Source organism: Mustela lutreola, chromosome 9 (genome assembly GCF_030435805.1).
Source record: "Mustela lutreola isolate mMusLut2 chromosome 9, mMusLut2.pri, whole genome shotgun sequence".
Classification (NCBI taxonomy): Eukaryota; Metazoa; Chordata; class Mammalia; order Carnivora; family Mustelidae; genus Mustela; species Mustela lutreola.
In genome coordinates this window covers 29,661,623-29,682,777 of record NC_081298.1, presented here as the reverse complement: position 1 = coordinate 29,682,777, position 21,155 = coordinate 29,661,623, and the positions used below count along the sequence as shown (strand labels likewise).

The following is a 21,155-nucleotide window of genomic DNA, read 5'->3' as shown; positions in this document are numbered from 1 at the left end:
CCCAAACACTCCACTCAAAAACCTCTTGGTAATATCAACACTGTTTATATCCTGGCGATGCCCAATTATATGTCTCCAGCCTTAGGCCTTCCCTCTACTCCACACTCATCTAGCTAACATCTCTAAGCAAACAACTAAGTAAGTTCATAAACAAGTTAACTCATCTGATGATGGCTCTTGTGAAGACATGAAAGGAATGTGATGTGTACAACAGGTGGTAGGGAATTACCCCCAGAAACCTCTAGAAGATTTGAGAACAAGAGATAAGCCATGTGAGACAGATAGGGAACCATGTTTCGGACACAGGGAACAGTACAGTCTTAAATCCAAGTGAGAAAGAGGTTGATGTGTCCAAGCAACATGAAAAAAATCAGTGTGTCTGCAACATAGAAAACAGAGGACACCACACGAGATGAGAAGTGAGAGATGGGCAAGGTGCAACAGCAAAAGCCGGGAGGCCAATTTCAAGGCTATCACGGTGGCCCAGGAAAGACAGGATGGTTGGTGTCTTGCAATGGCAGAGATGAAGATGAAAAGGAGAAGGTAGATGGACTGGGAAGGCATTCTAGAGGGAAAACGGGCAGAACTTACTGACAGGCTGAATATGGGGATAAGGGGAAAGAGGAGTTAAAGGTTTTCCTTAGGCTGAGGAGGACCAAACAGGAGCACCCCTTAGGCTGAGGAGGACCAACCAGGAGCACCTTCAGAGGACTGCTACAGAAGGACGTCAGATCGGAATGAACTGACAGAAAGCATAGAGGCAAACAACTCCTTAAAGCAGCAGTTCTGGAGCTGTGGGCCTCGCGATGCTGGGAGGGGCCCTGAGACTCTTTGAGGCAGTCTAGGAGGTCAAATCTATGTTCAGGATAATCCTAAAATATCACGTGCCTTTATCAGCATGTTGGTATTTACTAGGTGCGGAGCGATGTGGGGAGAAAGATACTGCCAGCACCTTGGGACAGAGCGAGGCAGAAGCACCAAACTGGACCAGTAATCCCTGTTTTTTTTTTGTTTTTTTGTTTTTTTTTAAAGATTTTATTTATTTATCAGAGATGGGGGGGCAGAGAGAGCGAGCACAGGCAGACAGAATGACAGGCAGAGGCAGAGGGAGAAGCAGGCTCCCCGCTGAGCAAGGAGCCCGATGCGGGACTCGATCCCAGGATGCTGGGATCATGACCTGAGCCGAAGGCAGCTGCTTAACCAACTGAGCCACCCAGGCGTCCCAGGACCAGTAATCCCTGTTATTCTTCACCACTACACACTCACAGAAAAAGGAAAAATGGGTTTTGTGTAAGGGTATCTATATTAAGCGGTAAAAATGATTAATGTCATTGTCTTGAACCACGAGTATACAACTTTTGAATATTTAACAGGACAGGACAGGAAGTACGAACAAAGCACTTCTACAGCCCAGCACAGGACAGTGGTCTCAAGGAAAATCACTCTTGCAATCATTTGGGTGGTGAGCTGAACCAATTGCTCTTTTTCCCAGAACGCCATCTATCATTTTTACTTAGAAGAACAACTAACAGGGTACCTGGGTGGTTCAGTGGTTTAAAGCCTCTGCCTTCAGCTCAGGTCATGATCCCAGGGTCCTGGGATCCAGCCCCGTATCAGGATCTCTGCTCAGCAGGGAGCCTGCTTCTACCTCTCTTTCTACCTACCTCTCTGCCTACTTGTGATCTCTGTCAAATAAATAAATAAAATCTTAAAAAAAAAAAAAAAAGAACTAACAAACTATGGTTACTCAGACTTGTATATCTGCTAGATACTTTTTGAAAAAAAATGAACAAAGCAAGTCTGTCACTTCAAAGAAAACAACTGACAGTATTTGGTGCCAAAGATAAAATGTAAGCTTTCAAGCAATAATTAGAGTTATGGAATATTTGCATCTGCCACCCAGATGCAACTTCCCGGTGCTTCGAACTTTCCAATGAGATTAATGGTGACATTAACCAAGTGATTTCTTTTCATGTTATGTCATGAAATATATCAAAATTTAAACGATCTGCATAATTCAGAAAACTACGAGTTTCCAAATAACCCATATGTTCTGTTACAGAACCATCCAAGGGTTAAAGAGCCATTCCAGAGCATAAGAAAACCAACAGATTTTAACTTAAGTTACCGAAGTTCATGAACATTGAACACTGTTTCAGATTCCACACTGCAATTCACTTTAAAGAAATTACCACTTGTCAAGCTTTGATGTTTGATGGTGTATCAAGAAACCATCCAAAATTATTTAAAAGGGTTATCAAAATCTCCTTCCTTTTTCTACTACATATTCAAGACTAATTTTCTTCACATACTTCATCCACAATAACTTACTGTAACAAAGTGAATGCAGAAGAAAATATAATAATCTAGCTATCTTCTATTGAGCCACAGAAGAAATTTATAAAAATGTAAAACAATACCATTCTTTTCACTGATTTTTTTAAAAATATAGGGTTTATTTTTTCATAGAAATGTCACATGGGCTGACATGTAGTAGGTTTTTAAATGATTTAATGAAGAATTTCTTTGATATTAATTTATAATAATAATAATAAACATAGATATAATCCATACAAACAAAAATTATTTGGAAATCTCAAAATTTAAGAACGTAAAGGGGTCCTAAGACCACAAAGTTTGAGAAACGTTGCTTTAAAGATCTTCCATAAAGAGAGGTGCCTGGGTGGCTCAGACAAATAAGTAACTGATTCTTGATTCTGGCTCAGGTCTTGATCTCAGAGTCACGAGCTCAAGCCGCACACTGGGCTCCATGTCCAGCATGGATCCTACTTTAAAAAAAAAAAAAAAGCCACGAGAGAAGAAGGAAAAGGCAAGAGCTGGAGGGTATAGGAGGCCCAGAGAAGAAGCCATTTGAACAGTAACAGTTATTTTTATTTTCCTGCCCACAATAAAAATAGGCAGTTACAAAAATGTTATAATACTGTAATTGTCTACTGCTTTAAGCAAACCATTTCAAATATTCAAGTTTTAACGATTATAATTGAATATACAAATTTCTGGTATGAACAATTCATTCACAGCTTTAAATCGACACAAAACTTTTTTCAGATTAACAATGAAGATTAAGAAAAATAAATTCACTTGTCAGATGAAAAGTTATCAAATAAAATACATTTTAAATACTTTATTTTACAGATTGTTAATTTTGCTTATAAAAAAAAGTAATGCCACACTGAGCTTGGAAAATAAAACAGGCATTACTACTTACTGTCCTTCAATGAGCCATGTGCACTTCGTTTTATATTTATAATTTCCAGGTCCATCTGTCACAAACCCAGAAGATCCAGTTAGTCTGTAAGGCAAATTAAAAAAAAAAAACAAAAAAACACTTAGGTCCATCAAAATTTCACATATCAATATCTTTCTTAAAAGTTAAACATAGTGGTATATTAATGCATAACCAGAAGAGAATCACTGGATAGTTAGACTATACTAATCTGGGTGAAAAGAATACTTGCCATAAACTTAAGAAAAGGGGGTACAAATACACTAAAACTAACAGGAATAAACAAAAACATACCTAAATCTTTCTAGCTGCAACAAGAAATCCATACTTTGTACCATGAAAATGGCTACAAGAACTTACTTATAAATATCAGTTGGTTTTTAAAAAGTAAGATCACACAGTTACAGGTACAACTGTATCTAATACAGTAACACTGTGGGGAACACAACTGAGATGGGCAAGCACATCAAGCTACAACACACAATGGACCCATCACACTCACCTTCTTCTGAAAGCAATCTACCACACACCATGAGCAGTGTCCTCCAGAACCCGTCTTCCCTCACTCCTGCCAAGTCTGAAGTTTGTCAGTATTTTTAGGTCTTGCCAATATGATAGGCATATCCTCATATCTCATTAATGTTTGGACTGCTACTAACCCTGAAGCTTGAATATCTTCTCATATGTTTTGGTCATTTGCATTTCCTCCTTTGTGAATTAAAATTCCATATTCTGCGCCCACTCTGCCACCAAGTTGTCTTTTTCAAATTAATGTTTAGGAGCTCTTTTTATATTAAGGAGCTCCCATCTGCATTTTAAATACACTATAAATATATTTTCTCAGTTTACTTTTTTCTTTATATTTTGTGTCTGTTATCTTTTACTATATATAACTTTTTAATATTTAAGAAGGATGTTATTTCCTTCCTCACTGCTGTTTCTAGATGATTTTTCCTCCCTCTTCCATCACCAGTGTCAGCCTTTCTGAAATAGATGTTCTCCTCTGGATCTGCTTCCCCTACTTTCTGAGTTAACTACTGGCATCCCAGTTACTCCTTCTCACCCACTGATACTAGCATCTAGCTCACTGCCTTCCATTCAACTACATCAACATTCAAGATGTTTCAATCAGAACTCCAGCTCTCCATTTCTTAACTTTACCATTAACGGTCTTTTCCTCCACTCCACATAAGCCATCCACTCCTCTGGGCCCCGCCATTATTTGTAAGAGCAAAAGCACCAAAATCTTCATTTTAGGCATCCTATGCTATGACCACCATATCTTTTGTCTCAAATTCATTTCCCCTTTTCCAGGAAGTCATCAGTCCTATGGGGAACTCCAATCCACTGATTTCTTCCTGTTCATCACTCACAACCCACACACTTGACTTTCCCCTTACTTAGTTAAGATTCCATGATCCATCACAATTATCATCACCTGCAAATCCCTTGGCTTCTTTCCCCTTCTCTCCCTCTGCCATACTTACCTGGATATTGATATCTCCATGACTTGTTCCCAATATCCATTTTACCCCCAAATTGTTAGTCTGAGCCAATCATGGTGTTGTGTGTTCCCTGCCAACAACTGACTAGAAATGTGTATCAGTTAAGATTAGGTTCTAGCCCAACTGACAGAAAAATGTAAATTGTAATGGCTTAACCAAGATATAAAGTCCAAAGAAATACAGAGCACATAAGGGAATTCTATAACCAATAGGTTATAGAAAGGGACCTAATGCTCTTCTACCTTGTTGCCCTGTCATCCTCAACATGTGGCTTCCACCTAATAATCCAAGACAGCTGCTCCACTCCAGCTTTTATTCCCACATTCTACCCAGCAGGAAGGAAAAGAAAACAAGATGCACATCTCCTCCCTCTAAGTCAAATAGGACAATTCAACTTACATCCCCTCAGCCAAAAGTTACTGACATATCTAAATGGAGAGGGAGGCTGGGAAATGTAGCCATTATTCCAGATGACCGTGTACTCAATGAAAAATCAGGATTCCCTTTACTAGCAAAGGGGACAGAGGCCAAAAAGGTCACTGCCAGTCTCTGTCACAGCATGTAATCTAATACTTGGATGTGAGGGCAAGTCTTGATGGAGAGCTTCCAGGCACTATTTTTTCATTCTTAAGAAAGACACTGTGGTAGACACGGAGATATATCACATGAATCTCCCTTTTGAAGAAGGATTTACTGTCTCATCAACAGGCAGCCTCCCAGTGTCAGTTTCTTCAGGAGGTGCCTTGCCCCAAGTCATGCCTTGCCCAGGGCAGCTCAAACCAGAGAGGGTAGAAAGGCTGGAACATTTCAATCCAACACTAAACAACTCTGATACACAATCCTTTGCTCTATAAGCTCCCCTTTGTCAGGCCTGAATTGAAGTTCAACTTCTTCCTTTACCCAATTCTGCTTCCTGCCCCTTCCTCTCATAGGTGCCCCATAGGTGCCTCTCATAGGTGCAATTTGTGCCCCAAAGTCCATCTCAGCAACACAGCCATCATGCTACGGGGTTGAACACAAAGCCAACACCAAGAATGATAAACCAAAGAAATGCAAAGGTCCATGAAGAGCAGTACCAACCAACAACCACAGAGGCCTCTCCAGGTTTATGGGCTAATACAGTTCCCACTGGTTACTGGTTCATTGTGTATGTGTGTGTGGACACAATTTAGGCCCTTCTAGCTCAGAAAGTTTCCTGGTTTTTTACTATGCTTGTTTTGCTCCCAAGAGTTTCTATGTATTTCATATACATAGACATACTCAGGCCTTGGCAAATCAGCACCACTTTTAGAAAAGAAATAGATCGTTTTAATTTTAAATATTCACTGAGTATCTTTAAATCTAGCATTTATATAATTTTACAAATAACGAATAGTTACGATCACAGATAGCCTTTTGTCAACTGAAGGACAATTCTCCCTTTGTAACTTCTCTCCCCAAGTACTCCCAACCACCCTACACTAAGATAAACATTTAACCACCTCGTAAGCATTCTTAACTAGTTTTCTTCATACTTATGAGCCCATGATATATGCACAGCTCTCTTCAATTAATGTTTGGCTACACAATTATGCAAACTTTTCCGCATCTTCCTTTTTCTCACGCCAACAAAACTCTGGGAGTTTTAATAAAACAGGTATGAGTCCCCATTCATTTTTTCCATGGAGCATTATCTTCTAACCTACTGGGATAGCATTTTTTTCTGCCTTTCTCCTAATAACATTCATTTTGTTTTCAGTCAGCTGGCATTATGCACATTGCTGCAATAAATATCTCTATACATATGGCCTTACTTGTGCTTTAATTTCTAAGAATAGAATCTTAGGAGGAGGATTACTGGGCCAAAGGAAGATGAATTTTAATTGTTAGCCAAGCTGCCAAATTACTTCCAAAATGGCTGTAACAATTTACATTTGCACGAGCAGGACGTGAGAGCATGCTCTTCTCCATGTCCCCTCCCTACCCCCCATATTAGATATTCTTGTTTCTTTTACATTGTTAACGTGAAATTCTCTGTGTTCTAGTGAATGGCCAGTAGAGTGTTTATTGAAAGGGGAAGGTCAGGAGTATCAACTACACTTTCAGGTCAAGTTTTATATTATCACTGGTGATGCAGGTACACACACTGGTACTGCCTGTGCTCACTTCACCAGCAGTCACACAAAGGCATCTGATTGAAACAGAAAGACTCTTCAACAATAGGAAACCAGATACAGAGAATTAGTAACTCCTTGCTTCTACCAAGTTTCCAATTCAAGAATACACTGGGGGTGATTCTGCACTACAAACATACAGGGAAAATAGGGGAACCCTCCATAGGAGGCAGGTTTCAAAGGAGCCACCTTATTATTATTTCTTTTTAATTATTATTAAAGTATATTGGTATTATTACCAAGCAAAGTGGCCTATTTAAAAAAAAAACAACCCACAAACCTCAACTTTTCTCACCTGTTTAGCTTTTCTTTGTGGTCAAGTGTGTTGGACATCGTTAAACTTTGATCAAAGTTCCTCAGACATTAAAAAACAAAAAACAAAAAAAAAGGCAATCTATCGTAGGAATGTGAACCAGTACTGATTCATGTGTAATTCAGTTTACTGAATGCACTATTCAACTCCCTCATATTCTCCCGTTACCTACTAGACCTATTTCTGAGAAAGGTGTATTGAAATCCCACACCATGACACATTTACCATGTTATTTTTGCCTTATTTAGCTATTTAGCCAAATAAGTTTGTAACTTTTAGACTGTCATAAACTCTCCCCTTTATCATGATAATAACCGTTTATATAGTTTGATGTTCAGGTTTCATCTTATCTATTATTATAATTACTGATTTTTTGTTGTTGTCTTCCTGGGCCACAGATCTTTATTCAATTCTTTATTTTTCATATTTCCTCATCAAATTTTCAAAAGTTTCTTTTTTCTAAACAGGACATGGTTTAGGTTTTGTTTCTTAACCTAGCCTGACAGTTTTACCAGCATAATATAATTTTTCACATTTCGTGTGACTGCTATACCGATTTGCTTCCTTCCAACCAAAATTTTAAATCAATCTTAGAGAGGAGCAATTTATATACAAATGGCATCTTAAATGTACAATTTCTTAAGTTGTGACAAGTGTATATACATGTGGAACCCTCCCAAACAGCACATAAGACAGGTCTGTTACCCCCAAAAGTTCCTTCATGCCACTTTGCAGTTAATCTCTCTGAACACTGATCTTATTTCCATCACTAGAGACCAGTTTTATACAATATGATTTAATAAAAGCGTACAGAGACACTCTTGTGCCTTGCTTCTTTTGATCAGCCTGATGCTTCTCAGTATGATGTGTATCAGTAGTTGGTTCCGTCCCATTGCTGAGTAGCATTCTACTGCATGAATATACCACAGCTTGTTTATTCATTCTCCTGCTGATGGACACTTGGATTACATAGTTACATGAATAAAGCTGCTAAGAACACTAGTGTACAAGCCTTTGTGTGGATGTGTGTGGACACTCCTCTTGGATAAATAAGTAAAAGTGAAATCACTGGATCAAAATTGATAAATCAGATTTAAAGAAACTGCCATAATTGCTTCCTAAGTGGTTACACCATCTTACACTTCCATCATCAAGGAATGAATCTTTGCTGCTTCCAGGTTCTCCCAGTAATCCCCTTGTCTCAAGCTCTGGTGAGATTCTCCCCATCGATTTAGCAACATATTGACCTTGTGGCCGTGAGGAAGATCTACTATATCACACCATCCAGGATCTGAAGCTTTACGGTCTCTGTCCCTTGCTACACTGGCCCGGCTATACACCAGTTCTCTGTCTGGGAGGATCACAACAGATCCTAGATCCTAGAGTTTCCTATAGGTCCCCCCAGCAAGCTGGTTCAAGAAAAGCAAAGTGCTTGCAGTTGTGAGAGCCAGGGAAGCAAGACTCACCGAGGCTGTCATGTTCTTATCAGGCTGCCATGTTCCTCATATCCCTCTTGGCTAAAATCCATTTATGTTTGGATTTTCTGTTGCTTTCAAGTAAAACCACCCCAACCACAAATTTTGCCAATTCTGTGATGGAGCCTCTTCCCCTAATAGTTCAGAAATCAAGATATACTATTAAAGTCAATGGCATGTCACAGTTTAAAGGAAGTGGTTTTTCTTTCTTAGTGGTACGCAAGATAAAGGTGTACTTTACATTCAATGGCATCTTAGCAAGTTGAAGTTAACACATACAACAAAACTCTAAACCTGGTTGAACCCAACTCTGCTTACTCTGTATGTGCAACCAAGTAGCTGGCTAAAACTAGAGACACAACGTTGTGCTGACTGGTCTCACTTCACATTTATAAACACACATCTCAAATAGGTTCTAAGCACTATAAGACAACAATCCTTCCATTTTCCTGGCCAGCTCACTTTTATGCATTAATATCTTTCAACTTCCCAAATCCTCTTCCCTCTTTCCAATTTCAACTGCTGATCAGTGGATCCCTTTACTCATTTCATGTGTATTTTCCCCCAGTGGAATGTAAACTTCATAACGGTAAAGATTTTTGTCTCTTTTGTTCTCTATTTCCAGTGCCTAGAAGCGTGCCTGGCATCTTAATGACACTAAGTGGATAGTTGTAGAAGAAGAAATAAATTAGGAGAACTACATTTTCTTCCCATTACTAAATGCATGTGCTTTCCCCTGGTTACAATGTATAAACTATCTAAATTCATCTAGGGTTAAATCCTCTACCTGGGTCCAGAATTCTCTACTCAATCAAGGGTACCAGCAGAACAAACCTGATTCCAACCCCAACCCCACACTTCTATCTACTGGATCAGCATGAGATGAGCTTTCAGATTTCCTTCTTAAAAAATAAACTTTTGGGGCACCTGAGTGGCTCAGTGGGTTAAAGCCTCTGCCTTAAACTCAGGTCATGATCCCAGGATCCTGGGATCGAGCCCCTCGGGGGAATCTCTGCTCAGCAGGGAGCCTGCTTCCCCCTCTCTCTCTGCCTGCCTCTCTGCCTAATAAATAAATAAAATCTTTTTTAAAAAATAAAATAATAAACTTCCTTCACCTTAGGTTCCACTTGTGCTATTATCACTTCTGTGCTTTTACAGCAAGTCTTGAGAATTATCTACTCTCACTGACAACTCTCTAACCTACTAATTTCTTACCCCATTTCAGCTAGTTAGCTTTAATCCTAACTTCCCCAGCCCCCCAAAATCCCTTAGTTAAGGTATATGAGCCTTTGAAATAGTTGATACCTCTTTCTTTAAAAAAAAAAAAAGGAAAGAAAGAAAGAAAGAAAGGAAGGAAGGAAGAAAGAAAAAAAAGAAAAGAAAAATATTTTCTTTATTTTTGCTAGGGAGAGAGAGGGAGCACAAGCAGCAGGGGGCAGGGGTGTATGGCAGGCAGAGGCAGGCTCCCCACTGAGCATAAAGCTTGATCCCAGGACTGGGGACCATGACGGGAACAGAAGGCAGACACTTAACCGAGTGAGCCACCCCAGCACCCAATGCCTCCCACTTTCTTAAAATACTTTCTTGGGGCACCTGGGTGGCTCAGTAGGTTAAGCCTCTGCCTTCGGCTCAGGTCATGATCTCAGGGCCCTGGGATCGAGCCCCATATCGGGCTCTCTGCTCAGCAGGGAGCCTGCCTCCCTTCCTATCTCTCTCTGCCTGCCTCTCTGCCTACTTGTGATCTCTGTCAAATAAATAAATAAAATCTCTGAGCTAAATAAATAAATAAATAGATAGATAAATAAATAAAATACTTTCTTCACTTGGTTTCCAAAACCCCCCTGTTCTCAATTCACAGCTTCTTCTCAGTCCCCTCTAATAAGCCCACCTTCTTGTCCCAGTCAGCCTCTAGTTATAGGAATGCCCCAGGGCTCCACCTCAATCTGCTTCTCTGCACGAAGTCATACTGATCTCATACTATTGAAAAACATTAAATACTACCTATATATATTTTTAATAATGGAATTTTCATCTCTGTGATAGCACCACCATTCTCCTGGTTATCCCAGGCAAAAACTATGAATAATACAAGCATATCCTCTGTTCAAAAAAAAAAAAAACCTTTCATTTTTTTCCTTTCCAGTATTTATGACTTTATTATTTTTCTGGCCTTATTGTAATTAGTTAAGATCTGTTATGACATGGAAAAGAACTAGTGACTGGCAAAAACTGGTGAGGTCTTGTTCTCAATCTCAGGGGAAAACTTTCAGTATTTCACCATATGTTCTTTGTAAAACCCTTACTTAAACCAGATTAAGGAAGTACCTTTCTATTCCTAGTTTACTAAAGATTTTTAACATTAGTGAGTGTCGAATTCTAGTTTTTTTTAAAACTGTGTATCTAATGATCATTTGCTTTTTCTCCCTTATTCTATTAATGCTGTGAATGATATTGATTTTCAAATATTAAATTGACACTGAATTTCTCAAATAAACCCAAGTTGATCATGATTCTTTTTATATTTTGCTGGATACAGTTTGCAAATATTTTAAATCTGTTTTACAGCTTCGTAAGTTAAACTGACCTGCTTTTTATTTGTTAAGTTTTGATAACAAAATTATCTGGAACAGGAAAGGAATTTCACCTATTTTCCTATCTGTAGGAGAGTCTAAGATTGGTGACATTTCTCTTGTAAACGTTTGGAAGAATTCATTTGTAAAACCTTCTGGGCCTGGAGATCTCTTTTATGCAAGTTGGTCTTACTAGAGTTTGCCATTTCATCTAAATCTTTCAAATTTATTGGAATAAACTTATTAACTAATATCCTCCAATTTTTCCAATGCATGTAGGATCTATAGTGATGTCCTCCTTATTATTGATCGGTAATTTGTTTTTTTATCAATTTCTTCAGCAGCTTATCAATTTTGTCTTTTCTTTCATACATATATATTTTATTTAAATAATCTCTACGGCCATCCAGGCTCCCCTCAATTTTGCTTTTTCTGTTCTAATGACTTTGAGTATATTTTTGCAGTTTTTGTATTTTCCTGAGTTGAAAACAGATCACTGACTTCCACCCTTTCTTCTTATTTAGTATATACATTTAAAACCCTTTCATTCTCACCATTGCATTAGTTGTACCCATAGTTCTCATATTTAATACTTTCATTATCTTTCAGCTCAAAATTTCAAATTCCCAGGGTGATTTCCTTTTTGATTTATGATTATTTCGAAGAGCACAGTAACTGTATGGTATAGTATCCTCTGTATGTCAATTAGGACAAGTGTTTTGGGTGGCTCAGTTGGTTGAGCAGCTGCCTTCGGCTCAAGTCATGATCCCAGCATCCTGGGATCGATTCCCACATCGGGCTCCTTGCTCAGCAGGGAGCCTGCTTCTCCCTCTGCCTCTGCCTGCCATTCTGTCTGCCTGTGCTCGCTCTCTCCCCCCGCCCTCTCTGATAAATAAATAAAATCTTTAAAAAAATAAAATAAAATAAAATAAAATCTTTATTCTATTAATTACTGAGAGGAGTGTTAAGATATTTTTAACATCCATGGATGTTAAAAAAGCAGGAGGAAAACCTAATGAGGAGCAATTTATATGCACGGTTTTAAGGTGTTTCCCTCATATTGCTTATAAGTTGCAAGGAGGAATAAAATAGGTAGTGGGGGGGGGGACAGACAACACCTCAAACAGGAGAATAAAATTAATATAAAAAATAAGGGAAATAGAGGTATCATACACCTCCAGGTATGAGATCCTGAGAAGGGCCAACCTTCACCTATGCAGTATTCTGACCAAGGATGTATAATTTGAATCTAACCATGAGGAAATACGAAACAAAAGCAAAATAAAGAACTGGATTAAAACGGGGGCGGGGGGGGAATCTATCCATGAAAGAGTGTGAATATAATTTTTCTTTAAAAAGGAAGAAAGGCAGTAGAAATGTTCTACATCAGGAGTCAGCAAATTACAGTCCTTAGGCTAAATCCTGCCTGCTGATTGTTCATGTAAATAAATTTTTTTGGAACACAGCCAACCCCTTTTGCTTACTTATTGTTAATGGCTACTTCATGTTACAAGAGCAGAAGTAACTGTACAGAGACAAAGCAGAAAATATTTACTATCTAGTTCTTTACAGAAAAGATTTGCTGACCCATGTTCTACATTAAAGCAGGCTACAGATGGGACGCCTGGGTGGCTCAGTTGGTTAAGCAGCTGCCTTCGGCTCAGGTCATGATCCCAGCATCCTGGGATCGAGTCCCACATCGGGCTCCTTGCTCAGCAGGGAGCCTGCTTCTCCCTCTGCCTCTGCCTGCCATTCTGTCTGCCTGTGCTCGCTCTCCCCCCCCCCGATAAATAAATAAAATCTTTAAAAATAAAAAAAAATATAAAAAAAAAAAAAAGCAGGCTACAGAGACATAACAATTAGTTGCAGTACCCAAACCTAGACTGGATCTGGTAATGGAAGGGGCGGAAGAAATCATATAAAAGGACATTACTAGGTCAACTGAAAAAATGTAGTACAAACAATATACTAGATAAAGGTACTATATCAATGTTAAGCATACTGAAGGCAAAAAACTATACCACCTTAAGACTTAAGTCTCTTAAGTCTCTTACAATGATCACTACCTTTAGAAAATACACACTAAAGTATTTTAAAGGGTCAAGAGCCATGAGATAGATGTCTCTCAAATGGTTCAAGGAAAACCACTGTATGTGTGTGTGAAAAAGAGAGAGCACAAGAAAGTTCACAAATGACAGACTATTTTTCAGCCCTCTGTCTCTCAGTGCTTCTGCAGAGGAATGTTTTCCCAGCATACCTTATTCGTTAATTCTCTTTCCATCTGCATCTAAGATTCCTAAAATCAGTTACCGATATCTTCAGTTTCTGTTAATTCTTTTTTATATTTTCTCTTTACTGAAATTGTTTAAACTCTTAAAGCCATCATTTATTTCAAAGTCTGTTTCTAATCATTCTAATGGCTGACTCTTCTGTCTCTCCACTAATATCCTTTTTCTGTCCAAGCCAGAACCCAACTCTGCAGTTAGCTGTCATGTCTTCATGCCTCCCTGAACCTATTTCCTTTTAACAGTTTAAATTTTAGTTGAGATAATAGATTCACAATATAAGAAAGCATGCAGTTATAAGAAATAATACAGAGTGATTCCTTACATACATTGACCAAGTTTCCTAAATGGTAACATTTTTTTAAAACTACAGTAAAATATCACAACTAAAATACTGACGTTGATAAGTCAATCTTATTCAAATGTCCACATTTTTACTTATACTCACATGCGTGTTTAAGTTTTGCCCAATTCTTTTACCTGTGTAGGTTCATGCATCTACCACCAGTCAAAATACTAAATGGACCCAGCACAAGGATTCCTCATACTGCCCCAATGTAACCATACAGCTCCCTCCCACATACTCTCCCCACCCAACAACCACTTTACATTCTTAACCCCTGGCAACATTTAATCTGTCATTTTATCTTTAGGCAATGTTCCTTTTTATTTCTATAATTTTCTTTGCTCTAAAGCATAATCTGTCAGTTATTAGCATAACCATTCCTACCCTCTCTTTTTTTCAATTAATTCTAGCATGGTATATGTTTTTCATTCTTTTACTTTCTACCTACATATGTTGTTGAATTTGAAGTGACTTTCCTACAAGCAGCATGTATTTGGATCACATTTTTTCATCCAATTTGCATTTCCATTTTAGGTAATTATTACATTTATAGTAATTACAGATATGTTAAGGCTTAAGTCAGCCACTCTATTATTTGCCTTATATTGTTTTCTCTGGTTCTCATTCTGTTTCTCTCTTTTTGTCTTTCTGTGGGTCATCTGAACATTTTTTAAGATTCCGTCTTGATTTACTTATATTGTTTTTATCTTTTTGTGTATTTTCTTCGTAGTTACTATTGGCACCAGAATACACACATGTGACTTAGAAAAATCTACTGGTAATAATGTTCTACTACTTCCATTTAGGTCCTTTATCTTCACCATTTTATTTTTTTAAAGATCTTATTTATTTATTTGAGAGAGAGTACATGCATGAACTGGGGGGAGGGGGGAGCGGCGCATGGGTAAATCTCAAGCAAACTTCCTGCCCAGCCTAGAGATTGATGTGGGGCTCGACCCCACAGCCCCAAGATGACAAACCCAGCCAAAACTAGATGCTCACCTGACTGATCCACGCAGGAGCCCCTATCTTCACCACTTAAAATATCATCATATTTAGTATTAGATTGTTTTAAAAAACTTTGAGAGAGAGAAGGGCGAGGGAGAAAGAGAATCTTAAGCAGACACCCCCTGAGCAAGGAACCCAACATGGGGCTCAATCATATGACCCCAGGATCATGACCTGAACTGAAATCAAGAGTCGAATGCTTAACCAACTGAGCCACCCAGGCATCCCCAGTTTTATATTTTTTATTCAGTCATCAAATATGATTGCTAACACTCAGGAGGACTCTCCATTGTTCCTTCTTTTTTCTTGATGCTACACAATTGACTCATCATTTCTCTCCTGCTCAAAGAACTTCCTTTAGCCAATCTTTAATGAAAGATCTGCTAGCAACAAATTCTTTTCATTTTCTACCATCTGATAATGTTTATTTCCCTTTAATTCCTGAGGGACAGTTTTGCTGAATACAGAATTCACAAATGACAGTTGTATAATTTTAACACCTGAGAAATAGTGTGCTGTTTCCACTGGCCCCCATGCTTCAGATGAGAAATCTGTTATCTGCATGGGTGTTCCCCAACATTTCGCTCTGGCTTTCAAGACTTCTTCTTGGCCCTTAGGTTTCTAGGCTTTTATACTCTATATATTTACGTAAGTATATACTTACATATTATACGTATATACTTAACCTAAGTATATACTTATACTGTATATATTTATACATATTACACATACTAAACATATTTAGGTAAGTATATACTTCTCTATTTGTAAGTATAATATACTTGATCTATTTGTCTATTCTTTTACCAATACCAACAATCTTGATTACTGTAGCTTTATAGTAAGTCTTGAAGTCAGGTAGTGTTGGTCCTCCAACTTTGTTCTCCTTCAATATTGTGCTGACTACTCTGGGTTTTTTTCTTTTTTCCTCTCCATATAAATGTTACAATCAGTTTGTCAATATCGACAAAATCACTTACTGGGATTTTGATTGTATAGATCAAGTTGGGAAAAAGGGAAGAACTGATATCTTGACAATATTGAGCCTTCTCACCCATGAGCAGGGAATATATCTCCATGTACTTAGTTCTTTGATAGCTTTCCTCATATAGATCTTCTACACATTTTGCTAGACCTATGCCTAAGTATTTCACTTTTGGCGGCGCTAATATAAATGGTATTGTGTTTTTAATTCCAAATTCCACTTCTTCATTCCTGGTATATTGGAAAGCAACTGAATTCTGTGTATTAACCTTGTATCTATCTCACACATTTAGATTTCAAGAGTCCAATTATGATGCATCTTGGTGGGAATTTGAGCTTTTCTTGTATGGGGCTCACAATTTCTTGGATTTGCAGGTTTCTTTTGCCAAACTTGGTACATTTTCAGCCATTACTTCTTTAAAACTCTCAACCCCACTCTCATTCCTTTCTGGGACTCCAGTTATACAAATGTTAGATCTTTCGCCCCACAGATCATTTTGTCAAGTCTATTTCCTCTCTATTGTTTAGACTGGGTGATCTCTATTGTTCAGTTCTCAAGTTTACTGATTTTATCCTCTATTACTGTCATTCTACTAATTGAACCCATCTAACAAGTTGGGGAGGGGGCGTTGTTGTTATTGTGTTATCCAATTCTAAAATTTCCATTTGCTTCTTTCTAATTTCATTTGTAATTTGGTTCTAATTAATTTTACTTAGGTCTTTGATGAGATTTTGTACTTTTATTTCTTTCAAGACCATTTTTAATTGATTTTAAAGCATTTTTATGACAGTTGATTTAAGATTTTTGTGAAAAAATTCTAATATCTGATTTAAATCATCTTGGGTTGGTATGTTGATTGCCTTTTCTAATTCAAGTTGCAACTTACTTTGTTCTTGGTATGACAAGTCATTTTGTATCTTGAATATGTTGTTTATTATGTTAGAAGACACTAACATATGGTCTCATAAAAGATTTTATTTTAGCAGGTAGTCACCCTGTTTAGCTTTAGCATATGGATCTTGACCCAGTTTTCTGGGCTATTATTCCAATGGCAGATTAATTTTCAGAGTCTCTGTGTTGTTATCTGCCCCACACTGCTTATCTGGTACTACTGTGCTCCCAGGCATCCCTGCCAGTGCTGCCAGAGGGGATGAAAGGAGTTTCCCCAAGCCAGGCTGCCAAGTGCCTGTTCATGGGGGAGGGGTATGATAGCCCTAGGTTCCCCCCTGCCCAACAACCCCCTGCTTCCCAGCATCTCTGAGCAGTAAAGGCAACTCTTGAGGCCACAGAAAAAAAGAGGCCTCCCAGAACAAGCTGCTTCTCATAGCTGGGTCCCTCTTGCCAGTTCCACCCACCTGCCCCTGTATATCTCTGGCTAGAGGAGAAAAAACTCGGGCCCAATAACCAAAGAGACTACCCTGCACTAGGCTACTTGCAGCTGTGTCCTTTTTGCCAATAGTATTCACCCTGGTATCTTTAGGTGGGGGAGGAGATCCTGAAGTCCTCAAGCACAAAGATGCTTCTCAGACTAGAATCCTCGCTGCAGCTGAGTCTCTCTCCCTAGTTCTGCCCATTTGCCTTGATAGCTCTCAGTGGAAAAGGAAAGTCTCAAGACAGGTGAGAAAAAGAGTGCTTTGTCTCCACAACTATATATTCAGTGGGATTCCTAACTGACCCCTCTTGTTGATTATATTAAGCTCGCCTGATGTTTTTGGAGGGAATTCCATTTGATTCATGGAAGAAATGAGCCTACCTGGACTGCATTCCATTGCTAAGTCAGAGGGTCAGGAAGCACTGGGTCTGGGAGGACTTCTTCAGTTGGGTGGGAGGATGCGAGACGTGCTATAGCTAAACTGTTCTTCTAGTACTGTGGTCTCAAACCAGCTTCTTTTTATAACCTTTCAGAGTTGTCCTTTGATTGTCTTCTGCACCTGTTTCAGGATTTATAGCTAGACTTAGCAGAGAAAATGCATCTACACTATCTCATCTGTACTGGAAATCTCCCTATGATTCTGCTTCAATTACGTTTTCTCTCTTGATTTTTAGCCAATTCTTTTGTCTTTATTAAATATCTGGTTATTTTTTATTTAATGCCAGACTGTTTTATAATACACTAAGTTATAAACATACATATAATATAGTTACATGTAAATACATATTACATATTCTCAAGAATATATAAAAATCATACAGATAACTTGAATCAATGGTTGATGGTGTCTTTCTCCAGAGCAAACTTTTTTCTACTTCTAGGAAGCAATAAAGCTAGGAGCAGGTCTCCTAATCCAATCAAGGACTGAGGTGATCTGAAAGCTGACTTCAGCCTTTGTGAAAGCTAATCCTTAAGGTGCATCCTATCCTTCAGAGTTCCCAACTAACAGCCTGGGCTGGTTTCCAGTGCCTTTCCTTCTCTGCAGGCCCTGAACCCTAATTTCATCCCCCAACTCTGTATAACTACCAAAATCTCTACTTAGAATATCAGCCTCTCTGCCACCACTTTGTTCAACCTCTTACATACACATTTCAAATCAGTCAATCTCTCCAAAGGAAAAGCTATACTGAAATTTGGCCTCACCCCTCTGAGCTTTCCTTCTCCAAAATATGTATACCTCAACTCCTTGCTATCTGCCGTGCTTACTTTCCAAAGTCTTTAAACAGGTTTCTTTTAAAAAATATTTTCCAGTTTTTCCAGTTGTTCTCAGTTGGGAGTGTCAGCTTAGAAAAAGGTATTCTACCACCGATATGAACAGAAATTTCCCCAGTAGTTTTGTGATAAAGAAAGATGTTTCAAGCTCATTTTATAGACTTCCTGGTTCCCTTTTTCCAAGGTACCTTACGTTCCTTCTAGTGGTAATTATTATTTAGAGAACAGAGTCTGGAATTAGAAATGCTTAATGCTGTCCAGGTGGGTTTCTGAGATTTTTCTTAGTAGAGAGAACTAGGAAATCTATTTTTTTTTTAAAGATTTTTTATTTATTTATTTGACAGAGAGAGATCACAAGTAGGCAGAGAGGCAGGCAGAGAGAGGAGAGGAGGAAGCAGGCTCCCTGCTGAGCAGAGAGCCCGATGCGGGACTCGATCCCAGGACCCTGAGATCATGACCTGAGCCGAAGGCAGCAGCTTAACCCACTGAGCCACCCAGGCGCCCCGGAAATCTATTTTTTAAAAAGAAAATACAGGGGTGCCTGATTAGCTCACTTGGCAGAACACATGACTCTTGATCTCAGGGCTGTAAGTTCAAGCCCCACTCTGAGGATGAAGGTTACTTAAAAAAATAAATAAATAGAATAGAAAAGAAAATACATCATGAGTTCATACTGATAATTCTGAGTCAAATTTAGGATCCCAGAATTCTTACTCAATTTCTCTGATTGTATCTCTTTTCCACACCAAAATCTATGGCCTCCATTCAATGTCACTATCTACTTGCTTACAAACATATAACACATATTACAATACAATAACAATATCAATATTATTACCAATGACTATAATAATCTGATTACTAAAACCAGCTTATAATATCTTTGCAGTTGTCTTTAGGGGCATATACTATTACAAACTTACAGTCAAATTACTATGTTTCAGTCTCTTGAAATACTCTATGCTTCAGCCTAGAGCTTCAGCTCACTTATTTCATTTTGCATTTGATTTTTTTGAATTGCTCTTTTCCTCTAGTTTTAATTTATTCTTGTTTTATAATATGGTAAGGCATTTACATGACTCTAAAGTCTAACCCACAAAACACAAAGTATACTCTAAGTCTAGATTCTGTACCTATTTCGTCTACCCAACTCCCTCCTTCTCCTTAGAGTAACCATTCTTGTTAGTTTCTGGTTTACCATTCCTTTGGTGGGTCTATGTAGATATACCACAATATAGATTTACATGTTTATAGGCCCCTTTCTTTGAAAACTGGTAGCATACTATACCACTGTTCTGCTCTTTGCTTTTTTCATTTAACAATATATCCTCAAGATGACCACATAGCATATACAGAGATAGTCCTTGTTCCTTTTTACAGCTACTCCCTTTATAGTACTCCATTCTGTGGATATGTTGTATTTTACCTAAATGATCTGAGCCCTGACTAAACTGCTATTCAATTTTGCTTCATGATTTAAATTCACATAAAAATTCAAATGGTCTTACTGCGATGGCCAGATGAACTAATTTGCTGCTGCGATTCTGGCCTTTGCTATCACAGCTTTAGCAAAGAAGCTAACCACATAAGCAAAAAGTCAAAGGCATGAACAAAGCCCCTACTCAAACCCCTGATAGAGATCTCAACTAGAATACACATCAAAATCAGCCACAGATCTTTAAAAAACACAAATGATGAGGCCCCTCTCACCTGGGATCTAGCATTGCATTAGTGTCTTTAAAAGCTCCACAAATGATTTTTTTAAGATTTATTTATTTATTTATTTGAGGAAAAGAGAGTGAGAGTGTGCATATGCACAAGTGGGGAGGAGAGGGAGAAGCAGATTCCCTGCTTAGCAGGAAGCGAGATGCGGGGCTAGATCCCAGGATCACAACCTAAGCCAAAAACAAGCACAAGCACTTAATTGACTGAGCCACCCAGGCACCCCAATGATTCTAATACATATGACAAATTAAGAATAAATCTTCCATATATGGTCTTAGAATTTCTAGATATTAAAGTAACTGAATTCTTAGAACTGAAATACTGAAAACATTTCCACATTCCAAAGTTTCATCTTCAGTCAAAAATGTTTTATCTAGGGGCGCCTGGACGGTTCAGTGGGTTAAAGCCTCTGCCTTCAACTCAGGTCATGATCTCAGGGTCCTGGGATCGAGCCCTGCATCGGGCTCTCTGCTCAGCGGGGAGCCTACTTCCTCCTCTCTCTCTCTCCACCTTCCTCTCTGCCTACTTGTGATCTCTGTCAAATAAATAAATAAAATCTTTTTTTAAAAAAAAAGTTTTATCTAATTCCTTAAAATAAAAATACAATGAGGGGCACCTGGTTGGCTCAGGTGGTGGAGCCTGTGACTCTTGATCTTGGGGTTGTGAGTTTGAGCTCCACACTGGGTGTGGAGATTACTTAAATAAATATTTTTTTAAAATACAATGAGAAAAGTTCATCATGAAAATTTATTCATACTAATGACCCTAACATGTAATGAATTAAGAATTTGTCCTAATTAGTTATAAATAAATCTACAACTATAATAAGTCATATAACACAACAAACGAGTGCTATATGCTTAAATGTTTAGGATATCCTACCATACTCAGCCATGATG

The 21,155-nt window shown here is 38.3% G+C and overlaps 1 protein-coding gene across 2 annotated transcripts in view; it reads right to left on the bottom strand.

Annotated features, from left to right (window-relative positions):
• Positions 1-21,155, bottom strand: part of ATRN (attractin) — a 148,755-nt gene that overhangs the window by 107,970 nt on the left and 19,630 nt on the right. For both annotated transcript variants that reach the window (XM_059133815.1, XM_059133813.1), the window contains exon 2: positions 3,230-3,313. In XM_059133815.1, coding sequence (XP_058989798.1) covers positions 3,230-3,313 — 84 coding nt within the window. The remainder of the gene's footprint in view (positions 1-3,229; positions 3,314-21,155) is intronic.